The sequence below is a fragment of the Arachis stenosperma genome, chromosome 6 (assembly GCF_014773155.1).
Source record: "Arachis stenosperma cultivar V10309 chromosome 6, arast.V10309.gnm1.PFL2, whole genome shotgun sequence".
In the NCBI taxonomy this organism is placed as follows: domain Eukaryota; kingdom Viridiplantae; phylum Streptophyta; class Magnoliopsida; order Fabales; family Fabaceae; genus Arachis; species Arachis stenosperma.
The window spans coordinates 134,627,090-134,639,475 of NC_080382.1; the positions used below are offsets into that span (position 1 = coordinate 134,627,090).

The 12,386-nt window shown below is 40.4% G+C and overlaps 1 protein-coding gene and 1 long non-coding RNA gene across 2 annotated transcripts; one reads left to right on the forward strand and one right to left on the reverse strand.

Annotated features, from left to right (window-relative positions):
- The first annotated feature begins 5,592 nt into the window (after positions 1-5,592).
- LOC130932816 (uncharacterized) lies at positions 5,593-7,946 on the forward strand. The gene is made up of 4 exons (XR_009067534.1): positions 5,593-5,679; positions 5,764-5,819; positions 5,905-5,962; positions 7,685-7,946. It is a non-coding gene; the product is annotated as an uncharacterized LOC130932816 (long non-coding RNA).
- Positions 7,947-9,914: 1,968 nt separating this feature from the next.
- Positions 9,915-11,618, reverse strand: LOC130933006 (peroxidase 31-like). The gene has a single exon (XM_057862491.1). It carries the CDS (start codon positions 11,423-11,425, stop codon positions 10,448-10,450), a length of 978 nt encoding a protein of 325 aa, XP_057718474.1. The 5' UTR covers positions 11,426-11,618; the 3' UTR covers positions 9,915-10,447.
- Between the last annotated feature and the right edge of the window lie 768 nt (positions 11,619-12,386).

Here is a 12,386-nt window from a genome sequence, read left to right on the forward strand (position 1 = left end):
TTCCTTGGATGAGAGACCGGTTCCCTTCTCCCGGCTTAGTGCTGGCCAACTTTGATAGGAGGTCTGCCCGTGTGTTCCTTTCTCTAGGCACGTGATGGATCGTGACCTCCTCAAATTTTTTGCTTAAGTTTTTAACCCTTTCCAAGTACTTTTGTAATAACGAGTCTTTGGCTTGGTAGCTCCCGTTTACCTGGGAGGTGACGACCTGAGAATCACTGCATACTTCCAGCCTTGTTGCTCCGACTTCCGCTGCTAGGGTCAAGCCCCCTATAAGGGCTTCGTATTCTGCCTGGTTGTTTGAAATGGGAAATTCGAACCTGATCGACTACTCGTATACGACTCCAACCGGGCTTTCCAGGATGATCCCGGCACCTCCAAATGTCTGGTTGGAAGCTCCATCCACGTGGAGCTTCCACCGTGTGCTCGTTTCTTCGGTTGGGTCCCCAGGTACTTCTACCAGAAAATCTGCCATCGCCTGCGCCTTGATGGCTTGCCGGGGTTCGTATCGTATGTCGTTTTGGGAGAGTTCGATGGACCAAGTCATCATTCTCCCCGCCAAGTCGGGTTTTTGAAGTACTTGCCGGATCCCTTGGTCCGTTCTTACGACAACCTGGTGACTTTGGAAGTATTGCTTTAACCTTCGTGAGGAGGTCAAGAGTGCTAGAGCTAGATTTTCCAGTTTGCTGTACCTTAATTCTGTCCCTTGCAGGGCTCTGCTTATGAAATAGACCGGCTGTTGAGCCCTCCCTTCTTCCCGCACCAGAACTGCGGCCAGGGCTTCACCCGTTATGGCGAGGTACAGGTATAGCGGCTCCCCGTCCTTCGGCTTCCCGAGCACAGGTGGTGCCGCCAGGATTTCCTTGAAGTGCTGAAAGGCTTCCTCACATGCGGGTGTCCATTCGAACGCCATCCCTTTCTTCATGAGGTTAAAGAATGGCAGGGCCTTTGTTGCCGATGCTCCGTGAAACCGGGATAACGAGGTCAGCCGCCCCGCCAACCTTTGGACGTCCTTGACACATCCTGGGCTCTTCATCTGGAGTATCGCCCGGCACTTCTCCGGGTTGGCTTCTACCCCTCTTTGAGTTATCATAAATCCTAGGAACTTGCCATCTTCCATGGCGAAGGCACATTTGAGGGGGTTCAGCCTCATGCCGTGTTGCCGGAGAGATGCGAATACGTTTTCCAGATCCTTTAGGAGGTCGTTAGGTCGCGTTGTTTTCGCGAGGACGTCGTCGACGTAGACTTCCACTGTTTTGCCTATAAGATCATGGAATATCTTGTTCATCAGCCTTTGGTATGTTGCTCCTGCGTATTTCAGGCCGAACGGCATCACCTTGTAGCAGAAGGTTCCCCCTGGCGTTATGAACACCGTCTTGTCTTCATCCGGACGGTGCATCGGTATCTGGTTATAACCGGAGTAGGCGTCCATGAAGCTCAGGTAACGGTAGCCCGCCGCAGCGTCGACGAGCGCGTCTATGTTAGGGAGGGGGAAACAATCCTTTGGGCATGCCTTGTTAAGGTCAGAGTAGTCCACACACATTCTCCACTTGCCGTTGTGTTTTTTTACTAGAACAACATTCGAGAGCCACGTCGAGTAGTCAACTTCTCGTATGAAACCTGCTTCTAGGAGGCTGGCCGTCTGCCTGGCCACTTCCTCCGCCCTTTCTGTCGACATCTTTCTTCTGCGTTGTGTTATCGGGCGTGCTTCCGACCTGACGGCCAGATGGTGTGACATGATTTTTGGGTCTATGCCCGGCATGTCGGCAGGTGTCCAGGCAAACAAATCCCTATTGGCCCTTATCATTCCGATCAAGGGCTCCTTTAACTCATGTGGGAGGTTCTTGTTGATGAACGTGAATTTCTCCTCCGTGTCGCCGATCATGAATTTTTCCAGGTCTCCTTCCGGTTCCGGTCTGGGTTTGTCGTCCACTCTGGCGTCCAGGTCAGCTAGGAACACACCGGACGCCTCTTTTGATTTCTTTCTTAGGGAGAGGCTGGCGTTGTCGCAGGCGACCGCCGTCTCGAGATCCCCTCTTATGGACCCTATAGATCCATCATCAGTAACGAACTTCATGACTAGCAGCTTCGTGTTGATTATCGCTTCCACATCGTTTATCGTCTTCCTTCCCAAGATGATGTTATAGGCGGTGGAATCTCGGAGGATCACGAACTCGGCCATCGTCGACCTTCGACCTTGGGCTTGTCCTACCGAGATCGGTAGGGATATTACTCCGTCAGGTTTAATGAAGTGGTCACCCAATCCGATGACCCCGTGTTGGTGGGTCGTCAGATCGGCGTCCCTTAGCCCTAGTGCGTCAAATACGTTGCGGAACATGATGTTTGAATCAGCCCCTGTGTCGACAAGGATGCGTTTGACGAGGCCGGTTCCCACTCTGGCCGTAATGACCATGGGAGGGTTTTCCGGGGCGTCGTCGAACCATTTGTCTTCCGGGCCGAAAGAAATGGACGGAGGCTTCTTAGAGTTTCGCACCAACGAGGAGGAGACCGCCAAGACCTTAGCATCTTTCTTGTGCGCCGATTGGGATTTTGGCGCGGTGTTTTTGGCTGTTACCACGTTTATCACAGTGAGGTCGTGGTCTCCATCTCCTGGCTCTTGTCGCCGCTTTGCCGAACGGGTTTTGGCTTCTTCGTCATGTTCGCGATAGCGTCTCCTCGGCTCTCTGATAAGATGGGAGAATGCTGCTAGCTTGCCTTCCCTTATCGCTTGTTCTAATGCATCTTTCAGGTCAAAGCAGTCCTGCGTTTGGTGACCGTAACCCTTGTGGTAGTCGCAATAGAGGTTCTTGTTTCCTCCCGTGCGGTCCTTGAGTGGTCGGGGCTTCGGCAGGATCCCCTTCTCGGCTATTTGTTGATAAACTTCCATGATGGGAAGAGTGAGTGGTGTGTAGTTGGCGAATTTCCCGACCCGGGAGAACGACCTGGGAGCCTTGCTTGGCGCCTCCTCCCTGGTTTGCTCCTTCAGTCTTTCTCCGTTACCGGGTTGCCGAGATTGGCTGTAGCCGGACTGCCGTTTATTGGCAGCCACGACTCGGCTGACTTCCTCATCGTTTATATATTCTTTAGCTACCGTCTGGATCTCGTGCATCGTCCAAACTGGTTTCGTGGTGAGGTGTTTTCGAAAGTTTTCGTTGAGGAGGCCGTTCGTCAGACAAAGGCTGGCCACCGAACCGGTTAGGCCGTCGATTTCCAAGCACTCGTCGTTGAACCGATCCAGGTATTTTCTGGTCGACTCTCCCTGTCTCTGGGTTACCCCCAGAAGGTTGATCGGGTGCTTTGCCTTTGCTATTCGTGTTGTAAATTGGGCGAGGAATGCACGACTGATGTCCGAGAACCCGTGGATGGATCCCTGCGGTAAGCCGTTGAACCATCTGATCGCGGGTCCCGCGAGGGTTACCGGGAAAGCTCGGCACCTCACCTCGTCCCCTACTCCCTCTAGATTCATCCTTGCTTCAAAGGCCGTGAGGTGTTCTAGGGGGTCTTGAGTTCTATCGTACCTCATGTCCGTTGGTTTGTCGAAGTGCTTCGGCAACCGGACTTCGAGGATGGAATGGTGGAATGGGGTGGTGCCCATTATCACAGGTTGTCGTGTCCTGTTGGACCTCCCGTCTTCGCGATCTCGTGTTGTGCGGCGCGTTTCCCTGCCTCGAAAGTAGATTAACGTGTCATTCCGTCTCCTCGGAATCGGGGATTCTTTTCGGGTGCTCTCCGCTTCCGTTCGGGGTGCGGAGGTGCGTCGCAGACGGCTTCGGTAGGAGTCTCTTTCTTGGCTTTCGGAGGATGGGGTGTAGCTGGGATCGGTAGTTCGTCCGTCACGTTCCTGGTCGGCCAATTGCCGCTCCAAGTTCTGGACCCTGTGACGTAGCTCTTGCATTATTATGGCGCTGTTGCCGCCCGTTCCTCCGAAGGGTTGCGTCCTCGTGTGTTGTTCAGTGTGTTGTCGGGGGGACCTTCGTCGTCCTCTTAGTGAGGCGACAGAGGCCGCCCCTTCCGCTCCGGCTCCTCGGCCTTGGTCTCCGGGACCCGGCACAACATCCATTAAGGCGTTCCCCACAGACGGCGCCAATGTTCGGTAGTCGGTTGCCGGACAGGTCGGGTGGTTATGGGATAGGGTGAGGACGCTTCACTCGCGGTTGTGCTAAGCCCGGATTTGCCATGTAGCCGAGCTCCCGTTGTGAAGGAAAAGAGGGGGGTGCCACCTGCAAAGACATATATATATATATATATATATAAGTATAAAGAGTGATGTAGAATAATTTAAAAGTATTTAAAAAATATAACAGATTAGATATTTATAATAAAGACTCTAAACACTCGATCTAAATTTTTATTAGATTTACTCTTAGTCGTGTGTTAAAGTAGATGACTATGAATAGAGATGAATTTGTACTGTAGCGTGTAAATTATTTGTAAGAATTACTTATGTGATGAAGTATTATTTCTATCCTATCTTCTTTTTTATTGTATTATCTTATGTTCTTTTTTTTTTTTTTGTTGAACATCAAATATTAAGTTGATTTAATTTTAACTAAAAAAGTAAAATAAATTCAAATACCAATACAAAATAATGAAATGTTTCTGAAACCATAACAAAGGTATATTTATGATTATTTGGTATAGTCTAACTTTTTTTTTTTGGGATAATGTAACGGCCTAGCCTAAAAAAAACGGTGCTTTTTCAGGATTAAACAGAATTTTTATGAAATTTTTAGGAATTTTAGTGCATATAAGCATCTCTGCTGCACAGGTGCTATGTCATCAAAATGCTGAGTCAGCAGTTTGACTGCACCAACACCTCTCCTGATCTAAATAAGCACGTCGTGAAAAGTTGCGTTTTTGAGCCACTTCGAATTCGAATTTTAAAATTTTGATTTCTGTGGTTAGTCTCTATGTGACGAACCGGTCTCGAATTTCGAGAGAAAATTATATTAATATAATATTCATATATTATTATTTTATTTAGAATATTATATTATTATTTCTTCTGCTGTGGTTAATGTTGATCTATGTTTAGTAATATAATAACTGAGCTAGAAATCTACCGGTAATGGATAATACCGGCATTCTTAGATGAACTTAGCAATGCTAATGTTTCATCATATATCTTTTATTCTCATGATTATCTTGTTACTAGTCTCATTTATACTAGTAAAGCTCAGGCTTATCCTTTAGTAATGTAATTTGATTTATCTAGTTTTAGTAATTATCTTTTGAATGATATTTTATTATTAAACTCTGATGAGTCAGCATCCTGTGACACGTGGCTCTCCCAGAGTTATCCACCACATGTTTTCTTTCTTGCTTTCCAAGCAAAGGTTTCTTAAGAGAAAAGTAAGAAACACTTATATTCTAATAATACATCTAGCTTCAGTAATTATCTTTTCTTGAGATATTTTTACACCAAACTTTAGGATAATGCTTATCCTAACCACACGGCCTCCCATGTATCATCATTAGTATCATCTTTACTTTCTAAACAAGTTAGAATTCGAAATTCTTGAGAGAGAAATGGAAGAACTTTCATAAAAACTTCCATAAACACCTAAGCTTCTTTCTCCGTTCTTTCTCAAACTAAAACCCCTATAAAAAATCTAATCCAACCAAAGTGTTCACCTCTTTCTCCTCTTCATTTCTATGTCATTTTTCAAGGATTAAATCAAGGTATGATGGCTGTTCTTCCTCCTTGAAGTTTTAGCCATGGTGGAAACTAATGCTGATGGTGTTTTCTTCACGTTTTTTCTTCAGATCTCTTGTTCAATCACCATAGGCTCTAAGTAAACGTGATTTCTAACTGCTTTAAGGTGAGAATAACCTTCTTTTCATCATCATGAAGCTTCAGCCTTCATGGTTCATATGGTTCTAAAGTTGTTTTTGATGTTAAAATAGGTGTAAAAGTGCTTTTGGAAGCTTGTTCTTGGTTCAATTCTTGGCAGCTGTAAAGGAGGTAAAGTTTGATAGATTAATCAATGATTGGCTGTGTTCTTGAAGTGTTAAATCAGATCTTGTTGTTTGAGGCTTGATTTTGGGTGTTTGTGTGATGGTTTGATCATGAAATCTTGTTGTTTAATGCTTAAAAATCAAATTTTTGATGGTTCTGACATTGTTGTTGTTACTGCTGGAAAACGTGGCTTTCCAGCCATGAAATTCATGATATTTGATGTGTATTTGATGGCTGAAATGTTGCTCTTTAGTTTGGTCAAAATCAGATAAAAATCAGTTACCGAAAAGATTGAAAAACTAGTTGAAAATCAAGCTGAAATCTGATGAACTTTTGAAAAAATATATTTGGTCTTTGAAGGACAAGAAAAACGTTGGTTTTGATGATTTTGGGGTCAAATTATAATTATTAAAAAGTTTGGGGTAGAAAGTTAATTAAAAAAGGTTAAGGGACCAAAGTGCAAATATTAAAAGTTAAGGGGTCAAAATACAATTTCCAAAAAGTTCAAGGGTCAAAATGTAATTTTTAAAAGTTGAATAAAATATTATTATTTTAATATTAAAATATTAAAATTATTATTTTATTAATAATATTATTTTATTAATAATAATAAAATATTGACAAAAAGACAATTTTCTCTAAAAGTTTTAGGAAAGCAGTTTTAAGTCTAGAATTTCCTAATTCTCTTTATTAAATACCTAAGGAAAGGTATAAGAAAGGGTATAGAAGTATGTAAAGTAATGAAACAAGATTTAGAAGCTTGTAATCATGTTAGAAAGAGAGGGTGTTAAAAGCTGAATAGTAGTGTACTGTTGTAATGTTGTGATGTATACAGAGAATTATGAAATGAAATCACTGAGATGTTGTGATGCTTAATTTATGATTGTGGAAAGATGATAAAGAAGATAACAAGTGCAGAATCAAAAGTCAAAGAGAAGAGAGAAAAAGAGGATAAAGATAAAGAGTTAAATCTTATGGTATGATATTCTATTGTATGTTCATTTGCTGCTTTTTCTTTGGCCCTAGAGGTCCTGTAGGCCGAAGTTCACCTACAGAGCATTGTTATTCCTGTAGGCCGAAGTTCACCTACAGTGAATATCAATTGTGTATCTCAAAGTGTTGCTCCTGTAGACCGAAGTTCACCTACAGAGAGTTGTGATACCTGTAAGCCGAAGTTCACTTACAGAGGCGCCATTTCTGTAAGCCGAAGTTCACTTACTGAGGTGCCATTTCTATAGGCCGAAGTTCATCTATAGAAAGTTGTTGTGTTGTGATTGAACTATTCGTGTAAGCCGAAGTTCATTTACAGGAGTGCTATTTCTGTAGGCCGAAGTTCACCTACAAAGATAAAGTCATATCTAGGACTAGTTTCTAGGTAATGTTGGGCTGCAGGGTGTAAACCGACACGTGAGCTCATGGTCTGCATAGGACAGACATGCATCATACTTGGTTGTGCATTTCCTCTGTTATGATTGTTATATGAATGTGTGATTTCTTTGTTTGTATTATATTCTTTGTGTTTGTGTTTTATTTTCTTGTATTCTTTGTTGTGTTCTGCTTTCTAATTTCTTAATTTCTTTATTTATTTGTATCTTCTATTTACTACTTCTCTGTATTCTGCTATTTGTCTGCTAAGCAACACAGAATTAATGAACTTAACTAATAACCCCGACCTTACTAAGAACTCCCCAGTTCTTACCCTTTTCTCTCTCTTTCTTCTCCCTTCAGATGGAAGCATAAGTACCCTTCCGTAGTTCGCTGATGACGTTTCACTTGACTTGAGTTTTGAAGACCTAGAACATTCTTTCCCTCGCTTTAGTATATTAGAGGGACTAGGTGAGTATAGAGTCTAGGCTAGCTTGGGTGCCAGTTTAGGGACTACTTGAATAGATCAGGCCTGGGATGTTGTATGTATATATATGTATATATTTATTACCTAGCTACTTGTACGGGTGTTCTAACTAAGATCTATGATCTAATAAAGGCTGGATGACTGAATGATGTCAGTTGCTTGAAATGTATGTATTTATATAAATGTGTGTTTACTTTTAACTGCTTATCTTGTTGTTATTTATGATATCATCTATGTATGTTCATATTTGACAACTTAAATGTTTTGGAAAAAAATTACCCCGCAAATTAACGTTTTAACAACGAATCAGACTCATATAATAAATAGTAGATAATAATTAAGAAGATAATTTGGTAGCGTTCAGTTTCCGGTATGATCTAGACATACTGAAAATTGGGTCGTTATAGATAAAGTCTTTAAAATTAGACAAAAATTTTAAAAAATCTTTAAGTTTTATTTTGTTTCAATTTTGTTTCAAAAGTTTTTTATTTGCATCAAATATACTTTTAACAGCTAACTTTTAAAAAAATTTAAGACCAATTCAACAACAATTTTATAAGAACAACCATCAATACAAGCAAATCAAGCATACTGTTTATGCATTATTGTTAGATTAATCTTAAATTTTTTAAAAATTTAGCCTTCAAAAATATATTTGATACAAATAAAAAATTTTCGAGACAAAATTAAAACAAAATAAAACTTTGGAGTATTTTTAAAATTTTTACCAAACTTCACAAATAAAAAATAAAAAATATACTTTACCCTTTGTTAACCATGTATTATGAGGTGGGGGAGGGATCCTTCATCCTAGTCAAATTTCTAACAATGCACATAAATACACATCTTTTATATATGTCTCTTAATTAAATTTATGTATCAGTCTCCACTTGAGACATATGGAGACAGAATTTAAAAACTATTTTAATGATTTTTTTCTTTTTTTACCCATAATATATTTTACAAAATACAAGAATTTGTCTTTCTTTTATCAAAACCCTAATTTTATCTTCTCCTTCATTCTACAACTGTGCAACTAAGAACAAGAGAAATTCGTTCAGTCTGGTACCATTTTTTCTTATTCTTCTTTTTCTTCCTCTTCCTCCACTTGAACTAGCTAGAATTTGATGGAAAAAGATCAAAAGGATACAGGAAAGGATTTTCTTTTATTAGAAGATGGAATTTGATAAAAAAATATTTCAATTTAAAAAAAAATAAAAAAGTATATAATATCTTTTATTATGTATTTAGTTAATTTTATCTATCTTTTCAAATACAAAATAAAGACATTTGACAAGGTTTTGTCTACTATTTCTAAATATAATACAAAAGTATACAAATATTAGAGACTATTTCTATCTCTCTGTCTTTGTATCTTTATCTCTGTATTTTTGTTTTAGGTACAACATCCAAACATAGTGTTGGGGTATTAACTCCGCAAAAACTACCAGATCTAGACAACCCATAGCTTTATTTTGTTGTGGCCATTAGCTTTTAAATTATTTACACTATGGAGAAGATAATCGCCGACAAATGTCTATGTAATTGGAATTTTGGAGTTACATCTCCTAGTAGACTCTGTAATCCATTTTTCTTACTTTTCTGTTAAGTCACTTAACCAGGTCACAGTTGAAAAGAATCCTAGATAAAACAATGAATTGCATTACATTGCAAATTTAAACTACCAGACTCAGTTCAATCTAAAAGCTAAAAAGATGCTGGCAATGAAGTGTTGTTAAAAAGCCTTAATATTGATTCATGACTCTGCCCCCTGTCCCACGATCACAAAATAATGTGTTAGTCCAGCTGGAAAACACTCATCAGTTTTGATCCATTAATCAGAATTCGAAAATCAAAACCCTGTCTCTGTGCTAGCTTGTCTTCGTGCTGGAATGAAGATGCGCCGAACTTCAAATCAAAGCATCTTTCTATATTTACATAAACAAGATGATCGTTCGTCTTAATGATTATAAAAAGTAAATGATAAAAGAAATGTGCATCCATGTGCATGGGCTTCCAAATCAGCTCTTTTCAAGACAACTACTATCGACAAAGGCAATCTAATCAGCACCATGAAAGGCACGTAATTCAAATCAGAGGCATCTTCTGCATTTTAATATTGTCTTTCCATTGTGTTATTACAATCCTTAATTCAAATCCAATTTTTAAAACCTAACAATCCTTGGTGTTCCCCAAAACTTCAGCACTTCCATGCATGAATGACAGCTCAGAGCTATCAATAACCCCCAATAAATCAATAAACTAGTAAACTCTTGCACCGAAATCAACATGCTAGAGAAAAAATAAGAGCTTTTATTATCATTATACTTTTTTTTATAACACTTAAATCAGACTCCGTCTATCATGGCAATAACAGAGAAATTTTGCGAATAGGCCACACAAACCCCCAAACTAACTCTGCACATACTTTAGCTTACAAATTCAAAGAGGTAGAGAAATGGGGTGCTGGGGGAAGTAGTATAATAAATTATCATGAACTTTATAAACATTACTATCTTATGTTGTCACAAAAACCCAAAAGAGAAAATTAACCTTCTTATGATCCAAAATGAAAGCAACTATTTCCCCCACTAATTGACCGGTCTATGAATATTGAAAAAGAATAAAATAAAAATGAACTAATTAATCTGGTCACACCTGCGCCTGATCTCACCCTTCCTGCCCGTTTTGATCCCAACAAGGCTGAGCTTCTGCATGGCACTGGCAAAAGCTTTGAAAAACTTGGTCTCATCAGCAGCGAACGTCTCAACAAAAGGCTTCGTTCTTGGGTCCCCGAAGAGGCCACGGTCCGATTTCAGAACCCCTAAGCCCTTCGGAAGGTTCTGGAAGTAAACGTTATCGAACTTATTGGGTGTCATTATGTCATTGAACACCGACAGCGTCGGGTTCTTCTCGTAATCGGTGCACGCCTTCTGCAACCCTTGCGCGAAGCGAGGGTTGTACTGAGGGTCATAGTTCGATGACTTGCTGTAATTATAGAGATCGTTGCTGATTTGGTTACAGTGAGAGAATCCGATGGTGTGAGCTCCGCTGAGCGCCACCATTTCTTCAACGGAGAATCCTCTCTTCTCGAAGATCTCGATGATTTGAGACATCGGCATTGTTGGCTTAGGGAGGTTGCCGTCTACGTCCGAGGATCTGGACACGCGGCCGTCGCGGCGGCCGAGGTAGACCGGGTAGTAAGGGCCGCCGGCCATGGTGACGAGGTCGCGGGTGGCGACGGCGAGGATGTCAGCGCAGGAGACGGTGTTTGGACAGGCGAGCTCAAGAGCGGTTTTGGCCCGGACGATGGCGTCGAAGCCGTCGCCGGGCAGGGAGAGGTTGATTTCGTTGTCGCGTTCCGCTTTGTTGAAGGAGGTGGATGAAACGAGGACCGAGGCGTCGCAGCCGTTGGGGAGGCAGTCGTGGAGGAAAAGGCGGATGGTGGCGCCGGCGGTGGTGGGACTGGCGATCTGCTTGTTGGTGATGGTATCCTGGATGATCTGACTGAACTTAGGACATGTCTTGGCGTAGTAGTCCAGAGTTAGTCTGGACTCTAATGTGCCCAAAAAGAGGGACACTACAATGAAGAAAAAAGCTGGATTTAGAAGCAACATTGAGTTGATTATAGAAAACTTCAAGTTTGGTTGTGTTAGAGAAAATAAGGAATGTATGAAGATCTAAATAGAGAGAAGAGGATGAGATAGATAGAGTGTCTGTTAGTAAAATGTGTGAGCAGCCAACAGTCGAGTAAAGACTTAAGTGAGAGTTAAAAGGGGATAAATGAAGTGAGGGTTTTTGAGGAGAGTACACGCGCCACCATTGTGAAGCACTAATCACGGGATGCGTGCTTTAAGGCATGTATGGGTGCACCGGAGGCGGGAGTGGGGACCCATTTGTGTGCCATGCCAGGGTGTTTTCGGGAAAGTCATGTTCTTGCAAGTGCAATGGAAGTGCTGGTGAGTAACTGGCATTGTGACGCGTACAGTGTATTAGACACTAGAAATGGAATAAATAACCAAAATGACTAAATTGGGGCTCTCTTTTGTGGAACCAAGCTGGAATTTGTTAGATCTTCTCGTTAACAGTATGTATGCCGCATTATTTATTTTCATAAGCTTCTTCCAATCAAAGAAAGCGTCTTGTTAATTATTATAACAAAATATAATTTTTAAAATTTTCTATGAATTGAATTTATTAGAAGATTCAACTAGAGAATTTTTTTTTTGGTGACTAACTAGAGAATTATATATATATATATATATATATATTAGTAAACTAAATACAACAAGTAACTAACACATTATACAAGTCATTTTCATTACATAATTACATTTAATATATTATTTTTATAATTAAATTATTATACTATTATTTTATAAATTTAATTTTGATACATTGATAATAAAAAATATTTTAAATTAAAAAAAAAAAGAAATTTCCTTGTAAAGATAAAGTTCCAAGTTAAATACACGTATTTTACTTGTATTTGACAAAAATATTCTTTATTTTTCATAAAAACTAATATTGTATAACTAATTAAATATCTATATTTTTATGATTTGTATCTTTTTTTTC